This window comes from Mastigoproctus giganteus, chromosome 4, assembly GCF_048544385.1.
Source record: "Mastigoproctus giganteus isolate SK-2022 chromosome 4, ASM4854438v1, whole genome shotgun sequence".
NCBI lineage: Eukaryota > Metazoa > Arthropoda > Arachnida > Uropygi > Thelyphonidae > Mastigoproctus > Mastigoproctus giganteus.
In genome coordinates, this window is record NC_143578.1 from 160,366,374 (window position 1) to 160,382,339 (window position 15,966).

The following is a 15,966-nucleotide window of genomic DNA, read 5'->3' on the forward strand; positions in this document are numbered from 1 at the left end:
TGAATCTAATAAAGCAGGGAGAAATAAAAACTCATGACGAAGACAAAAAAACAGCCAACATTCCAACATCACAAGAAAAAAAAAGATCAAGATGGAGGGAGAGGTGGGAAATTTGATGCATTAGGATGTGCTTCAGAATTATTTTTCTTGTTGAGGAATTCAAGTTGCAGTGTGCAAAAATAGTTATACACAGAACAAAGTGGAAAACCAGGTAGTAGATTGAGCCATTGCATGTGACACATGACTATTAATTATTCACCATTGTATTTTTATAATTTACAGCTGATAATTTACAGCACAATGAAAACATCAGCTGTAATTTCTACATTATCATCTAAAACAAATTTTGGATGATAACATAATGGCCTGGCAACTTTTTAGTAATGTTTAAGTGAAAACGAGATTAATCATTCTTGTTTTGAATTTAAAATTTTTATCTATTTTAATTTTTAAAATATATAAATTATTAAACTCTGATTGACATCTTTCATGATTTGCCTTTGCACACAAATGGCCCTGGCTGGGTATTTGCAAAGAAGCAGGAACATTGGGGGTTTAGAAAAGTGGAGATGTAAACTAGGGATGGAAGAATGTTGTCAACTAAAAGGCAAGGATAGGATGAGGGGGATGGAGTGCTGGGTTATGCGGGGTGGGGGGGTAGAAAAGAGGGGAACATAACAGCTAATAGATCATAGCAGCTCAAGGATGACTAACAGCTGAACTTAAAATTTGAAAAATAGAAAACAAAAAAATATATATAAAAAAATTAAATTAAAATACAACATGAAATTTCTGGAGACAGGACTACAATAGGGGTCCATGAGATGGTTGATCTTTGAGGGAACTCCTGGGCATCAGTTGGTCTTCTGTCAAAGATAGTAGCTGTGATTTTGATTGGTCAAAAAGCTGCTTGGGAATAGGAAGTTTTTTGTGTCTATAAAAAAATCTTTAGATCACAATGCTTTAAAAATCACAGAAAAATTTAACTGCATGTTAGTGCTTGAACATGTCTGCACCAGTTGAACCATCCAAAGTTGTATTAGAGGCATCATTACATGACATCTCATATTGTGAAATCCTTCACAATGAGTTGCCTATCTTTCATACTTTGTACACATGATGTTTCCCCAATAGAGAAACCTATTACTTATTCTCAGTAGACATCACCACAACCACCCAAACGACAGTTTCAGGGCTAGTTGTCCCCTCTTCAGGGAACGGATAGGTGACAGTGGTATAAAAGTGGACAAACCAGTTGTGAATTTATTTCACAATATGAGATGTAATATACTGTAACGATGCTGTAGACACAAATTTTAAACACAAACTTATGTTTGTTGCGGTTAGTAAATTAATCATATTCGTTTTGCATAATCATTTTGCACTGGTTAAAAAAAAAATTCAGTGGACAAAAACACTAAAATCCATGTGAATAGAATTAACCTCAGTTTATTATTCTCATGGAGCAACTTTACAAACCCTTCACCTAGCTTGATAGCCTTCCTTCTTCCTATAACTGCAACATAAAGTTAATACTACTCTTTTTTTTTTTAATGAAAACCCCAAAATACCAAACACTATAAATTGATTTATAGTGTTTAGTACCATGTGTGGGTTGAAGGTGGAGAAGATGAAAGAAGATACTTGTTGACATTAGACTTGCTTGAATTTCTACAGAAATTCAAGTCTAATATCAACAAGTATCTTCGTTAATCTGCTCACATAGATTTATTGTTTTCCTTCCCAATCCACATTAAAATTTAAATTGTTTCAGCAATTAATCTAATGAATTGAATTTCCTTCTTTAACTTATGGAATTTTCATATAATTTATTTGGCACATTTGGCTTTCAAGTCTAGTATTTGAGATTTTAAAACCTGTAGGCAGTAGCTGCAAGTTTTAAAATCTCATTATAATATCATGTATTTTGAAACTGGTTAATCTTTATTCCAGCTTCTGCTTATTCAAGATTAATGTTGATAACTTTATTGTAAAGTTATTTTATAATAACTACAATTTTGTTCTGTTATTTGACACTTGGGCAGGTGTAATATCATTATAATACATGTATTTTGAAACTGGTTAATCATTATTCCAGCTTCTGCTTATTCAAGATTAATGTTGATAACTTTATTGTAAAGTTATTTTATAATAACTACAATTTTGTTCTGTTATTTGACACTTGGGCAGGTGTAAAATGGCATTTTAATTGCTTTTATCGACATGTGACATTTCTCTTCTTAGGACTCTAATCATGTTATTGAAAGATACAAATCAGGATTCCTTCCTCCAGAAGATATACCTTTTGAGGATCTTAGCAATCAGAAAAATTGTGACTCCACAAATTCTTTTACTCTCACACATCCAAAATCAGACCTTTCAACAATAAGAGGTACAGTCACTGGAAAGGGGAAAAGGAGGCCAAAACTGTTTGGGATATTTAGTACAACAAAGGTACATATTTTTAAAACATCTATGGATTTAAATTATTTTTATTTTACTAAGTCTTCCTATTATTCAAATTATTGAATTTCAAATTCAAATTGTTGATTTTATTTATAATTAAATTGATCTCATTATTTTTTGATGATGTGAAACCAATGATTCTTTTGGCATCAGTAGTCATAGATTTTATTATTTCTTAAATAATTCAATATGAATATCAAAATACTTAAACTGATAACTTCTTTTTTTATATATTAATATAGTAATATGTTTATATCAGTTATGATACTTCTTGTCATGATGGTCTTACATATAAGGCATTTCTTGTGAGATTATATCTATCATGTTGTGACTGATGATTTGCCTCTCTCAATTCATTGGTATGTTCAGCATGAGTGAGCAGCACAGAAGGAGCAACAGGAATAGACATAACAGTTTTCTTCAACTATTTGTTCCTCATTCATGATATTCAACATTAATATCATGACAAGAATGAGGCAGTGTAATGGCTTCTTGTTGCTGCATACGAATAGTGAGGAAGGTACTATTAATTATCTATGTTATTTTCACTCACTGGTGACATATCTAGAGTTAAACTAAATGTCATATCACGCTTATTACAGACCAAGTTCACAAATTAAAAGTTAAATTTGAAAGCTCTCTTTTGTAATTCTTCCATGATTGAAAAAAGGAAATGATACATCTATGCTTGAATTTGTACATAGACACAATATATGGTGAACATGCATGGAACAATGGACACTTATGTGGAAAATGCAAACAAATAACAAGCTATTTCAAATATAACCTGAACCACAATTATGGACTTCTAGCCTTCGAAAAAATAGAAAAGAAGTAATCTTAGCCAGAACCCGAATAGGTCACACTTACCTCACACTTCTATATCTGCTTACAGGAAATGATCCTCCTCAGTGTGCACACTGCTTGCAACAACTTACAGTAAAACATATACTCCTTGAACGTAGCTTGTTCAACAACAAGTCCGACGAACGGCTTTTAGTTTCATTTCAGATCTACAACAACCTCTGTCTCTCGATAGCATCATTGGTAAAGAAACAAATCTCTCCGAATTCTTTCTCTATTTGAAACAAATTCAAATGTATGACTGTTTCTAACTGCTGAACAAGCAGTTCTTACATGTAAAGTCAATTGATTTGGGAGGTGCAATATGGCTTGAGTTGCCCATGTGCCAAAAAACACCACAAAAACAACAACAGCTTGAATTTGTTTAACCAGATAGTTCCTGTAGTATCAGTTTTTCATCAACATCATCTTCAAATTGCCGAGAATTTGAATTATCATCAGGTCACTTGCTATCCATACCAGTTGCAATTTAGAACAAGTCCTGGGTTGATCAGGCTGCATAAGTTATTATCACTATCTTGTTAATGATCCCTGTAAGAGAAATTTTGGCCCAAAAACTTATGTTTAATTATCAATATGAGCAACCCAGACCTTAAATGGAATTTTAAGATTAGCTTAGAAGAAGAGAATACAGCAGAACCAGTAGAAGAAGCAACTAAAATAAATAAGTTTTAATATGACAAGTAACTTTCAGGGTGAAGAACCCCTTCCTCAGCAAGAAAAGTACATACATACAGAAATGCAAACATACATAAAATGTTAGGAATAGAATAAATTATACTAAATGTGCTGTGCGTGATCAGATGGCTGGGAGAGTGTGTACATGAAAGCGAGAGTGATCATTCATCCACTAGGCCAGATCGGGCGATTGTTGTTGGTGCGCAGTGTGCATATGGGTTTGCTGCCAGCGTTTCAAAACTATCGACTCCAAAATTGGGTGTAGTCTTGTACCTATACTGCGATTTAAAACTTTGTGAAAGCTGGATATATATAGAGACTCTAACCATAGGCGGTGATAGTAGTGTCAAGATTGGTCGATCACCTCACTATTGCACCTGGAGTTGAAGTCATGAGTTGACCAAAAATGTTCTGCAATTGCAGAGTGTTCAGAGTCACCCAGGCAGATGGCCCTATCATGTTCCGCAAGGCAGTCCTGAAGACTTCTGGAGTTTTTCCCTACCTAGCAGCTGCCACAGTCGTGGCAAGTAATGTGGTATACAATCACTGCATAAAAGAGTGGTGATGGGCGTTTTTAATCTCGAGACGAGAGATCTTACACTCCTACCGGGAATTTGTATGCATTTCATGTGGTTCATATGCAGGATCTTAGAAATCTGGTCTGAGATGCCTGGGTAATATGGAATATAAGCAGTAGTTCACTGTCATAATGGGACGAGGGTCTCGGATGAGTTGCAAGCTCTTGTGCTTGTAGTAAGCACCTGTCTAACACATGGACTGGGTATCCACAATTTGTGAGGTTGGCTTTTACTCTAGAAACCTTGGTGCACCTCGCTTCCTCTGAACTAGAATGACTCCAAACTTGAAAGAGTAGGATGTGTGCAGTGCTGTTTACATGACAAGGGGCACGGGCTGACTTGTAGTTCGTGAATTGCACACAGCACATTGGTTTCCAGACAAGAGCCCACTCGCCTCACCAAAACATCTAGGAAAGGAAGTGTCATGTTCGCTTCTTCTTATTCCAAAGTGAACTGGATGAAGTGGGATAGGGAGTTGAGGTACTCTAACAGTGGCGCATCCGAATCTCGGGGGAATGATGGGGAAAATATCATCCACATGCCTGCACAACATGGTGATTGGTACCAGCGGGTTCAGGAATATGCATACCTCTAACTCCTCCATTATGATGTTGGCAACGACAGAGCTGACAGGGGGACCCATAGCCATACCATGTATCTGTTTGTAGAGAGAATCGTCAAATGTGATGACACTCCCTGACAAACACAGGTTAGGGGTGGCACAGATATCTTCCATAGATAGTGATGTTCTATCCGATAGGCTGGGCTCATTCTCCAAAAGCTGTCTGGCACATATGATGGCCTGTTGGACTGGAATGGAGGTAAATAGGAAGACAACATCAAAGGATACCATGATCTTGTCATCAGGAACTGTAAGGTGTTTGATGAGGCGAAGGAACTCCTCGCTTTTGGAGACAGTGTGGACAGTATTTCCCACTAGAGGCATTAGGAGACGGGCGACGTGTTTTGATAGCTCGTAGGTTGGCGAATTGCAACAGGAGACGATGGGCCGGAGAGGAACACTGTGGTCACAAAGGAACTGGATGCTAAAAATAATTTTGATATCATATACTCGGATTTCAGAAAAGCTTTTGACACTGTTGCACATAATCGACTGCTGTACAAATTGGAACACTGTGACAATAAGTGCAAGTTACTGCTATGGATTAAGTGGGAGAAGACAGAGTTGTTATTAATGGACATTGCACATTGTGGGCTAATGCTAAAGTTTGCAGAATAAATGTGCTGAAGTTTGTGTGTAGCCAAAAGGTGGTTGATTGTTTCAACAAACATCCATCTGATGTTGTGGAAGTGGATTGTCTGAATAAATCCAATCCAGGGAAGAACTAGACAAACTGTTGGAGGGGATGGATAGGTGAAATGGGAAGGGGTTTTTTTTTTTTGGTGATACTCTATAAGCTCTATTTTTGCATCACTTGCCACTACTGAGACTAATAAATCTTTGCAACAAACGGCAGTGTCACTGCTTACCGATTAATCTCTTTTGAGAGTTATGTTAGTTATCATTAATCAAACACATGGCATCTGTCTTGTTACTTGGTTTAATTTAACATAAATATGAAATATTTAAAATTATAAACTTACTGGTTGATTTCACGATAATGGCCTGTTATTTTTCCAGCTAATTTTTTTCAAATTTATCTTTAGAATTACTTTGATGATTCAAAAGAGGATTACAGTGCCCTTCCACCAACTCAGCGTAAAAAGAAATTACAGCAAAAGATAAGCAGTATTTCTTCTCAGATTGAACAAGAAACAACTGCCAGGTAATTCTAAGCCTTTTTTTCCCCCCTTTATGATATATATATTTTTAAATTTACATTTATGGGGGAACTGATGTGAATAATTCAGTTGTAGTATTCATTTGTTGCTACATTTAATTGGACTTGCATAGAGCTATTTTCATCTGTTTTATCCTTTTTGATTCATATTTTAACACCAATTCAAATTGTGAAAGTTTCTAATTGGTAATGATAATAGGAAGTGTCACATGTTTAAGAATTCTTAAATGTTTTTTCTCTTATCATTGTGTTTCCTTTCCCAGTCTTTCTGTCAGTTCACCTCTAGTACAAGTCATAAAGGTATTCCTGTGTTTTCATAGTGTCTTGTCATTTTGTTTTATGATCTTTTTATTCATTTAGTGTCATTTGCAAGCATTTGTCTTTGTATTGATGAACAGTGAATGAAGCAGTCACCTTCATTAAGTGAATTTGTATGAATTCGTTGTTGTGAATGTGTGAATTTCTTATTGATTAAAATAGGCCATGTTACCTACTCTTAGGTGGAAATATGGTGTTTTTAAAACCTTAAGAGAACAAACTAGAATACATATAATTTATAGATATAATGTCATTCCCTTGACTTCATTAATAACCACATTACTCTCTACTTTGTAACTGTTCATTATTCAGTTTGTGATATAAATGTGAAATGTATCTTTATGCAAGGATTGAATTTCTTTGATGCATCGAAGTTTCATTTTTTTTAAACATGCATCTGAATGCGAAGAGTTTCACATCGTTAAGTTGTAATATAATACTGAACAGAAACTAAGCAGCATGAAATAGAAGATGCCAAACTCTCAATAGCAGGTTGTGTCTAAAGTGAAGGTCTGCTACTATCATGGTTTCAGCTCTTATTGAAATCTTGTTGGTGGTAAGTAGGCATTGTGAGGAGCCAAACAACTGAGTGATGAGATATAGCTATAATATGTGAGGCGCAAGATGGTAGAGGAGATAAAACTCAAGTAAATTTAGGGCATAAAGCCTCATGCTATGGGAAATAGAGATCATTCTATTGTTATGCATGTTATGTTTTATATAGCTCTCAAAGCTTTATCTAAAACTTTATCTAAATTTATTTGTATTTTTAATTGTTTTTAATCTGCTCTAACACATTGCATTTCACATATTGTGGCTATATCTCTCAAATGGGTTTTTCAGGTCTTCATACTGCCTAATTATCTACCAGTTGGAGCAGAGTATTTATTGTAGTGAAATACTGAGGCAACTCATGCAAAGGACTTTCTCAATAGCAGATTGATACACTTATTAGCAAACTTAGTGTACCCAATGTTACATACATGAATAGGCAGTGCTTACTTGTATAATAATGTTTTTTTTTTATCTCTGTGATCTTGCATCTTACATATTAGTATTAATTTTAAATGATGCAAGGAAGCAAGCGTATGTGACATCAGTCAATAATAATAATAATAAACACCTTATCTGTCTATCTGCTTTAACAATTTGCCTAAGCTCATGCCTTAAATTTATTCAACCTACCCACTTCCACAACATCAGATAAAATTTTGTACCAGATGAAAACAAATTTTCACACATCTATTCTGCAGCCATCCTTTTTCAATTTAAATGTATGTCTCCTTTTGTCTATCATCTGGCAAAGAGTAAGGATACCATCAGCATTTAGTTAACTCAGTTCGTTCAAAGTCTTAAACACTTCAGTCAGGTCTCCTTACAGGTACCTAATTTCCAGATGCAAAAATTTGCAGAACAGAAGTCTTTCTTGGTAAAAGTACCCTTTTATGTCCCCTAACTGATCTCATTGCTTTTCTGTGCACCCATTCAACAGATGTACATTATTCTTAAATGAGGTTTCCAGACCTATATGCAGAACTGAAGATGCAGGCTAACCATTGTTTTATACAACGGGATGATAATCTCCTTGTCCCAAGTCTTGAATATCACTGACAGAACTCCATGAGCTGTCTAGCAACCCTGTCTCCACTGCTCACAGAATTTCATGGCTCTACAATTGTTCCTACATCTTTTTCATTCTCCACTATTTTTAGTGCAATTTGGTATTTTAGTATTTGCCAGTGTTATTTTGGTATTTAGTATTTGCCAGTGTTAAACCTCGGTTGCCACTTCTCAGCCCATCTAGCTAATTTTTTTTTAGATATTGTTGCAGTAGTGCTTGATTCCTATATTAACCAACTTTAGTGCCATCAGCAAATTTGGTCAGTGAGCTTCACATGCCTTCATCATTATCTTTAATGAATATTGAAGGCACTGAGGGAGCCCTCAGCACTAAACCATGATGACTCCACCAATAACATTAATCCAAAAAGAGCAGTTGTGTTTGTTATCAGCTCTCTTTTTTTGCCATTCATCTATCCCTTTATCCATATCAGTAAATTGTCACTAATGATACAGTGCTCCTACTCATAGAGCAGTCTTTCATGTGGAATCTTTACTGAAATCTAAATATATAATGTCAGATTATATTCCTTTATTATTAAATCATAGTAGCTTATCAGAATGGTCAGAGAAGATTACCTGTTCACAAATCCATGCTGTGATTAATGTATAACTGCATTCCTATCAAGATGATCCTACCATACTTCCCTATACAATAACCCAGTGGCACGCAAACTTATTTCGCTCGCGACCCCATTTATTAAATATAAAATTGATTCAACCCCTCAATGTAAACCCCGAGGGAGGATGACAAGATTTTTAGAGAAGAAAAATAGCATTTTATAAATTATGTAGCTGAAAATTTTATTAGAGTACTGAGAAAGGAATAAAAAAATTGTTGCCTTTTTAATTTACACATTAAAATAATTGTTTAATATGTTATTGAATATAGCAAAAACAATAAATCAAATTCTTATTCTTCAATTAAGATTACAAAACAATTAATGAGAAGCCGGGTGGGTAAAGTGCCTGCCTGGCAACCCAAAGGTTGCGGGTTCGAATCTCGCCTTGGGCTTGGATCAGAGTACAAAATGCAAAAACTTTGTGAGGTGCATTATGGCCACAGAAGCCGATGCACCAACAACTAACAAAAAAAAAATATATAAATAAATAAATAATAATAACTCTCTCTCTCTCTCTCTCTCTCTCTCAGGGTAATTCGGAATTTTTTTTTTTGGCTGGTACAGCATAAGCCTCAGGCTTCCTTGCACCATATGGCTAATAATAGTAATAACCAATAATATTTGGATGCAATATTTGAAATTGCTAATCGCCTGTCATCTTCTGGGCCATGTCTGGAATGCTGTTTGGTTTTTATAGCTGTTAATTTTATGACATAAATATGTAGACCCGAAAAGCAACTATCCTTTATCACCATTTTCGATAATTCTGGATACTCATCTCAAAGAGAAAGCCAATATTTTTCACAAGTAGTCTTGAAATGAGCACGTAATGCTTCATCAGACGACAGGTCAACAAGGTCTTCCTCTTGCTCAATGATAATTTTGGTACATGAAGAAATATCAAAAGCAAAGGGATCACGAATCCAATACAACTTTTTACCTGGAGATACATTAAATTGTTTGGAAAAATTTTTAAATAGCATTGTTAGGTGGGAGACAATAATATCTCTGAATTGTAAAAGGTCAATATTACTGCTATTAACAAAATCAGAAAAAATATGGGAACATTTCAATATTATTATGCTCAAATTCAGTTTTCCAAAGTTAAGTTTATTTTTGAAAGCTTCTGAGTATTATTATATTTGTTCTCTGTCCTTGAAGATTTAAATTTAAATCATTAAGTTTTTCAAATATATCAACAAAGTAGCTAAGTTTTCCAAGCCATTTTTGATTTGTAAACAATTGATGAGGTTCTGATATGTATCTGATAAAAACACTAAAACTTCATGTTTGAGTCCAAAACAAAGTCGCAACATTTTGCCACTGGACAACCACCTCACTTTTGTATATAACAGAAGCATTTCATAAGTGGATTCCATTTCATTAAATAGTGAAAAGTCTGCTGTTTCAGCTTCTACTTTCAATAAACTTGATCACACTTACTGCATCTTTCAAAACTTCTTACAAATCAGTTTGCATTTCCTTCACTACTAAAGCTTCCTGGGATCCCAGGCAACCTCTACAGGGTTATCAAGAGCTACCTCACAAACAGATCCATCAGGATTGTTGCTCCCTATGGAACCCTCTCCAAGAATACATTTCGCGGCTGTCCACAGGGTTCGGTCCTTGGACCACTACTGTGGAACATAGTAATGGACTCCTTCCTAGCTATAGACCTTGACGAGGTAAAATCGCAGGCCTTTGCTGATGACCTCTTACTGACAGTGACAGCGGACTCAAGGACACGACTGGAGACACTGGCAAACCGGGCTCTGTCCACCCTTCAGGAATGGGCAAAGAAAAATCAACTTAGAATATCCCCTGCAAAGACAAACTCCATCCTGCTCAAGGGGTGCCTCAACCTCAGGCGGCCTCCACAAATCAAGATCGACCAGAAAACAATTAAATTCTCAAAGCAGCTAAAGTACTTAGGCATGATTCTAGATCCGAATCTATCATTTCAGGACCACCTGAAATATTTGCGTACAAAAGTCAGACGATACACTGCATTGGTTGCCAGAGTCACTCGCAGAGACTTGGGGCCTAGATAGACGGGTGCTACGTCTTTTCTATAAAACCATCTTCACCCCAGTTGTCACGTATGCATCTGGTGCATGGTATCAAAAATCCACAACTGCTGTCAATAAACGAATCATTGACTCGATTCACCGATCAATCCTTCTGACCATTACTCGGGCTTGCAGCACAGTGAGCACGCATGCCCTGCAAGTCCTTGCTGGTGTCCTTCCACTGGACTTAGAGATCATTCGATGGGGCCTCACGCACCACCTGGACAAGGGTATCCCACAGACATGTTTAGGATTCACCACCAACATCATCAATAGCAAGACTATGGAAAAGAAAAAGCTGCATGCTCACCTGCTGCAGGTGTGGCAGGATAGATGGGCCACCTCGCAAAAAGGCGAAATCACCAGAAAGTTTTTCCGAACTTCCCACCCTGGTTTTCCCCGGGCCTACAAGTCACATACCTACTGACAGGACATGGAGCTCTGAATGCAAAGCTATCCCTACTCGGAATACAAGAAGATCCCACCTGCACCTGCGGGGGCCTGGAGAGCTGACAGCACCTCATGCATGATTGCCAGCTGCATGACGACCTCCGCAGTGCATTCATCACCAAAATACAGTATCTACTATACGGACAGGAGCACCACATCTTGGACACCAGGGAAGAATATCAGGCTTTCTCCAGCTATGCACTGGCCCTGTTCACAAGACGGAGAGCTCTTATCGCAGCGAACCGCAATCAACCACTGACACAATAAGAAAAGTACAAACCTCGAAGGAAATCATCCCACGGAAGACGCCTGAACCCAATGGCCTCCGATCATCAGGGCACTAAACCCTGAAGTGGACCTAAAGTTGAATAAATGAGAAATGACTCTATAAACAACATTGACGCAAACACCACATGGATGAGAAATGTCACAAGAAAGACTCCACAAACGCCGACAAGCAAACCCGGACCTTTTGACGGTAAAGACTGCAGAACGGACGGGAACCACCCCATGAACGATCATGCTTCGGTCCGATCGCTCCTGGAAACGGACTAGAACCACTAGCAGCTCCGCTGCCAAATGCTATATGGCGAGCTGAATGGGGTACCCTTACCCTATTCATCTTAAATTCCCTATCTCCGGCAGGAGGGAGAGGAGACATGCTCTGTTTCCTCCCTCCCCTGCCAACCCATCTCTTCACCTGGTGAGGCATGTGCCTGCCTCACTGACCACCTGAGGTCGCCTTCTCTATCATCCCCATGCTTCTGCCTTTGACCCCAGTCTTCAGTCTCTTCCCCCACTCTAACTGTATACCTTATCCATGGCAGGGGGAGATAACTCTTCTTCGTCTCCCCCACCCGCCATCCAAACTCCCCTCTGGTGTGGCATGGGCATGCCATACTGTCTAGCAGGGGTCACCTCCTCTATCGACCCCTTACTTCTACTTCTACCCCCAGTCTTCAGCCTCCCCTCCCTCCTACTTTTATCTTTCATCTAGCGTATAGCCCACACGTCTAAATTTAATAACAACAAAATTCTGCCCAACCTATTAGGCCTTTTAACACATCTTTCTAGAGTTCAATCCCAACCAGTGATTTCCTAACAGCAACTCCTTAAGAATTAACGTCAAACGCGTATATATATATATATATATATATTTTTTTTTTTTTTTAACTACTATTTTATTTTATTTTTTTTTTACTTTTATTATTATTTTTTATTTTATTTTTTATTTATTTATTTATTTATTTTTTTTTTATTATTTTTTTTATTTTTTTTTTCAAATAGGCCCTAGCCACTGAAATCCCAGGAAACTAGGTGGCAGGACCTGCCAGAGCAAATTGTGATACTGGATACACCCGGCTAGCCTCCACGTGGCAGGGTATGGGCAACGTCGGGCCCCACTAGGGGCCTGGCGGCCAATAAGCCGGACAAACAATGGGCACAACAGATCACACTGCACAGACATGGCCCACACACTTTCAAGTCTCTGGCTTGACAGTGTACTGTCCTCGATACAGCGAACATACGCGGAGATGGGAGAAATCCCAGGCGCCGTCTGACACGAACATACCTTATACCTTATATACTAAAGCTTCCCTATATATAAGGTATGTTCATGTTAGACAGCACCTGGGATTTCCCCCATCTCTGTGTGTGTTCGCTGTATTGAGAATAATACACTGTCAAGCCAGAGACTTGAAAGTGTGTGTAGCCCATGTCTGTGCAGTCTGATGTAAAGTTTAAAGTGTGTTCAAGCGGCACCAGGTGTTTCCCCCATCTCCACGTAGTTTACATTGTGGGTGAACCAGTTGACTGGAAAAGCAAGAGATTAAAAGTGTATGGACTTTGTATGTGTGTGTTGTACCCATTGCTTGTCTGGCTTATTGGCCACCAGGCCCCTAGTGGGGCCCCGCTGTTACCCATACCTCGCCACGTGGAGGCTAGCTGGGTGTGTCCAGAATCATGACAAGTTGCTCTGGCAGGTCCTGCCAGCTAGTTTCCTGGGATTTCAGTGTAAATAAAAAATCCGTGCGTTTGACAATTCTTAATGAGATTGCTGTTAGGAAATGATTGCTGGTTTGGGTTGAATGCTAGAGAGAGGTGTGTTAAAAGACCTAACAGGTTAGGTTTTGTTCATTTCCTTATTGTATCAGTAGTTGGTTGTGGTTTGCTGCGATAAGAGCTCTCCGTCTTGTGAACAGGGCCAGTGCATAGTTGAAGAAAGCCTGATATTCCTCCCTGGTGTCCAAGATGTGGTGCTCCTGGCCGCATGGTAGATACGGTATTTTGTGATGAATGCAATGCAGAGGTCGTCATAGAGCTGGCAATTATGCATGAGGTACTGCCAGCTCTTTAGCCCCCTGCACGTGCAGGTGGGATCTTCCTATATTCCGAGCCGACCGGGCTAGCCAAGGTGGGTCAAGTGCCTACCTGGCAACCCAAAGGTCGCGGGTTCGAATCTCGCCTCGAGCTTGGATCAAAGTACTGCAAAAACCTTGGGAGGTGCATTATGGCCACAGAAGCCGATGCGCCAACAACTACAAAAAAAAAAAAAAAAAAAAAACGTGTATTCCGAGTAGGGATAGCTTTGCATTCAAGGCTCCATGTCCTGTCAGAAGGTACGTTACTTGTAGGCCCGGGGAGAACCAGGGTGGGGAGTTTGGAAAAACCCAGCATGCGTGCTCACTATGCTGCAAGCTCTAATGGTGAGAAGGATTGATCGGTGACTTGAGTCAATGATTTGTTTATTGACAACAGTTGTGGCTTTGTGATACCATGCGCCAGATGCATACCTGATTATTGGGGTGAAGATGGTTTTATAGAAAAGACGTAGTACCCATCTGTCTAGGCCCCAGTCTCTACAAGTGGCTCTAGCAACCAATGCCGTGTACCATCTGACTTTTGTGCGCAAGTATTTCAGGTTGTCCTGAAATGATAGGTTCAGATCTAGGATCACGCCCAGGTACTTTAGCTGCTTTGAGAATTTAATTGTTTTCTGGTCAATCTTGATTTGTGGAGGCCGCTTGAGGTTGAGGTACCCCTTCAGTAGGATGGAGTTTGTCTTTGCAGGGAATATTCTAGGTTGATTTTGCTTTGCCCATTCCTGAAGAGTGGCCAGAGTCTGGTTTGCCAATGTCTCCAGTTGTGCCCTTGAATCTGCTGACACTGTTAGTATGAGGTTGTCAGCAAAGGCTGATTTTTACCTCGCACATTACTATTTCCACTTTTGGGTGGAAGACTATGTCCAGAATATTGGAAATGGTCTGTTCCCAGATTGTGGACATACCTCCTTGGGGCAATATGGTGGCGGCAATAACTTCCCCTCGGGGGAGTTTATCCGTGATCAATTTGTAGAAGATTCCCCAAGGGTTCTTGTTTCCTGTAGGAGAGACCAGGTGCTCCCAAGATTGCTGTTTACAGCTTCTGATTTGGGTTGTGTAAGTGTCCCTTGCTTCTTTGTAGCATTGTCGGAGTACTTCGACCACTGCTGTCAGCCAGGAGCGCCCGGCCTGCTGAATGGCCTCTCTTCTGGTTTGTGCTTCTTTCCGGAGTTGCTGCAGTTCTAGGTTCCACCAGGGCACAGCCCCAGGGTTGGATTTTTCTTTTTAATAGCGATGTGGCTTGTGTGCATTATGATCTCTGTTATCTTGCTTTGGTGGTGATCTGGATCTTCGAGGCACTCAAGCTCCCTCTGTCTCTGTTGTATGCTGATTTTTCAGATAGTTTGGAAGAGTTCCCAATTTGCTTTGGAAATGGCATATCTGTGAGTGGTTTGTCTAGCTGCAGGTACCTTAGTCAGTGATCTATTGAGTTGGAATGTAATGGCTAGATGATCAGATGTTGTCCAGGCCTCTTGGACTGACCAATCAGTAGTATCATTAGTGATGTTCCTGGAAGCTGAGGAAACCTCTGTGGTGACCTCTCACAGTATATTACTGAATGTGGGCAAATTGTTTGGTTGGTTTAACACTGTCAACGTTGAATTTGCAAGGAACTCTTCCAATCTATTTCTGGTGCCATGGCTGTCTGTCTGTCATGTAACTATGCCACATTGGTGACTGGCAGTTCACATCTGCACCGACTATAATTTTAGTGTTGGTAAGGGTGTCAGCAGCTAGTTGGAGGTATCTTGTGGTGAAGGTGATATCTTCACCTGGGTGACAGTAGAGAGCAATAAAATAAAATTTCCCCAGAGGTGTGGTGAGGTGGGCACATGCAGCCCAGGCTGTGCAAAGCTGTTGATTTTGGTCACGGTAATATCCGGATATCAGACCTCGACTGTGGCCCATGGGGTGTCCTTGAATTGTACTGTCTTGTAGGTCGGCGGTATCCCTTGGCCATCTTCATGTGTGAGTATGGCTCTTGTATTATCATGATGTCTACATTCTCCTCTTCAGCTTTGATATAGATCTGATCCGCTACCGCCCTGGCCATCTGTGCGTCAATCTGTAGAAATTTTACCTCTGTAGTGTTGTATCCGCTAAGGCACGTCCCC

General features: G+C 39.0%; 1 protein-coding gene across 1 annotated transcript in view; it reads left to right on the top strand.

Moving 5' to 3' along the window:
* Positions 1-15,966, top strand: part of LOC150087145 (formin-binding protein 1-like) — a 345,740-nt gene that overhangs the window by 223,233 nt on the left and 106,541 nt on the right. Inside the window, exons 9-10 of the mRNA XM_090371850.1 lie at positions 2,245-2,454; positions 6,255-6,373. Coding sequence (XP_090227976.1) covers positions 2,245-2,454; positions 6,255-6,373 — 329 coding nt within the window. The remainder of the gene's footprint in view (positions 1-2,244; positions 2,455-6,254; positions 6,374-15,966) is intronic.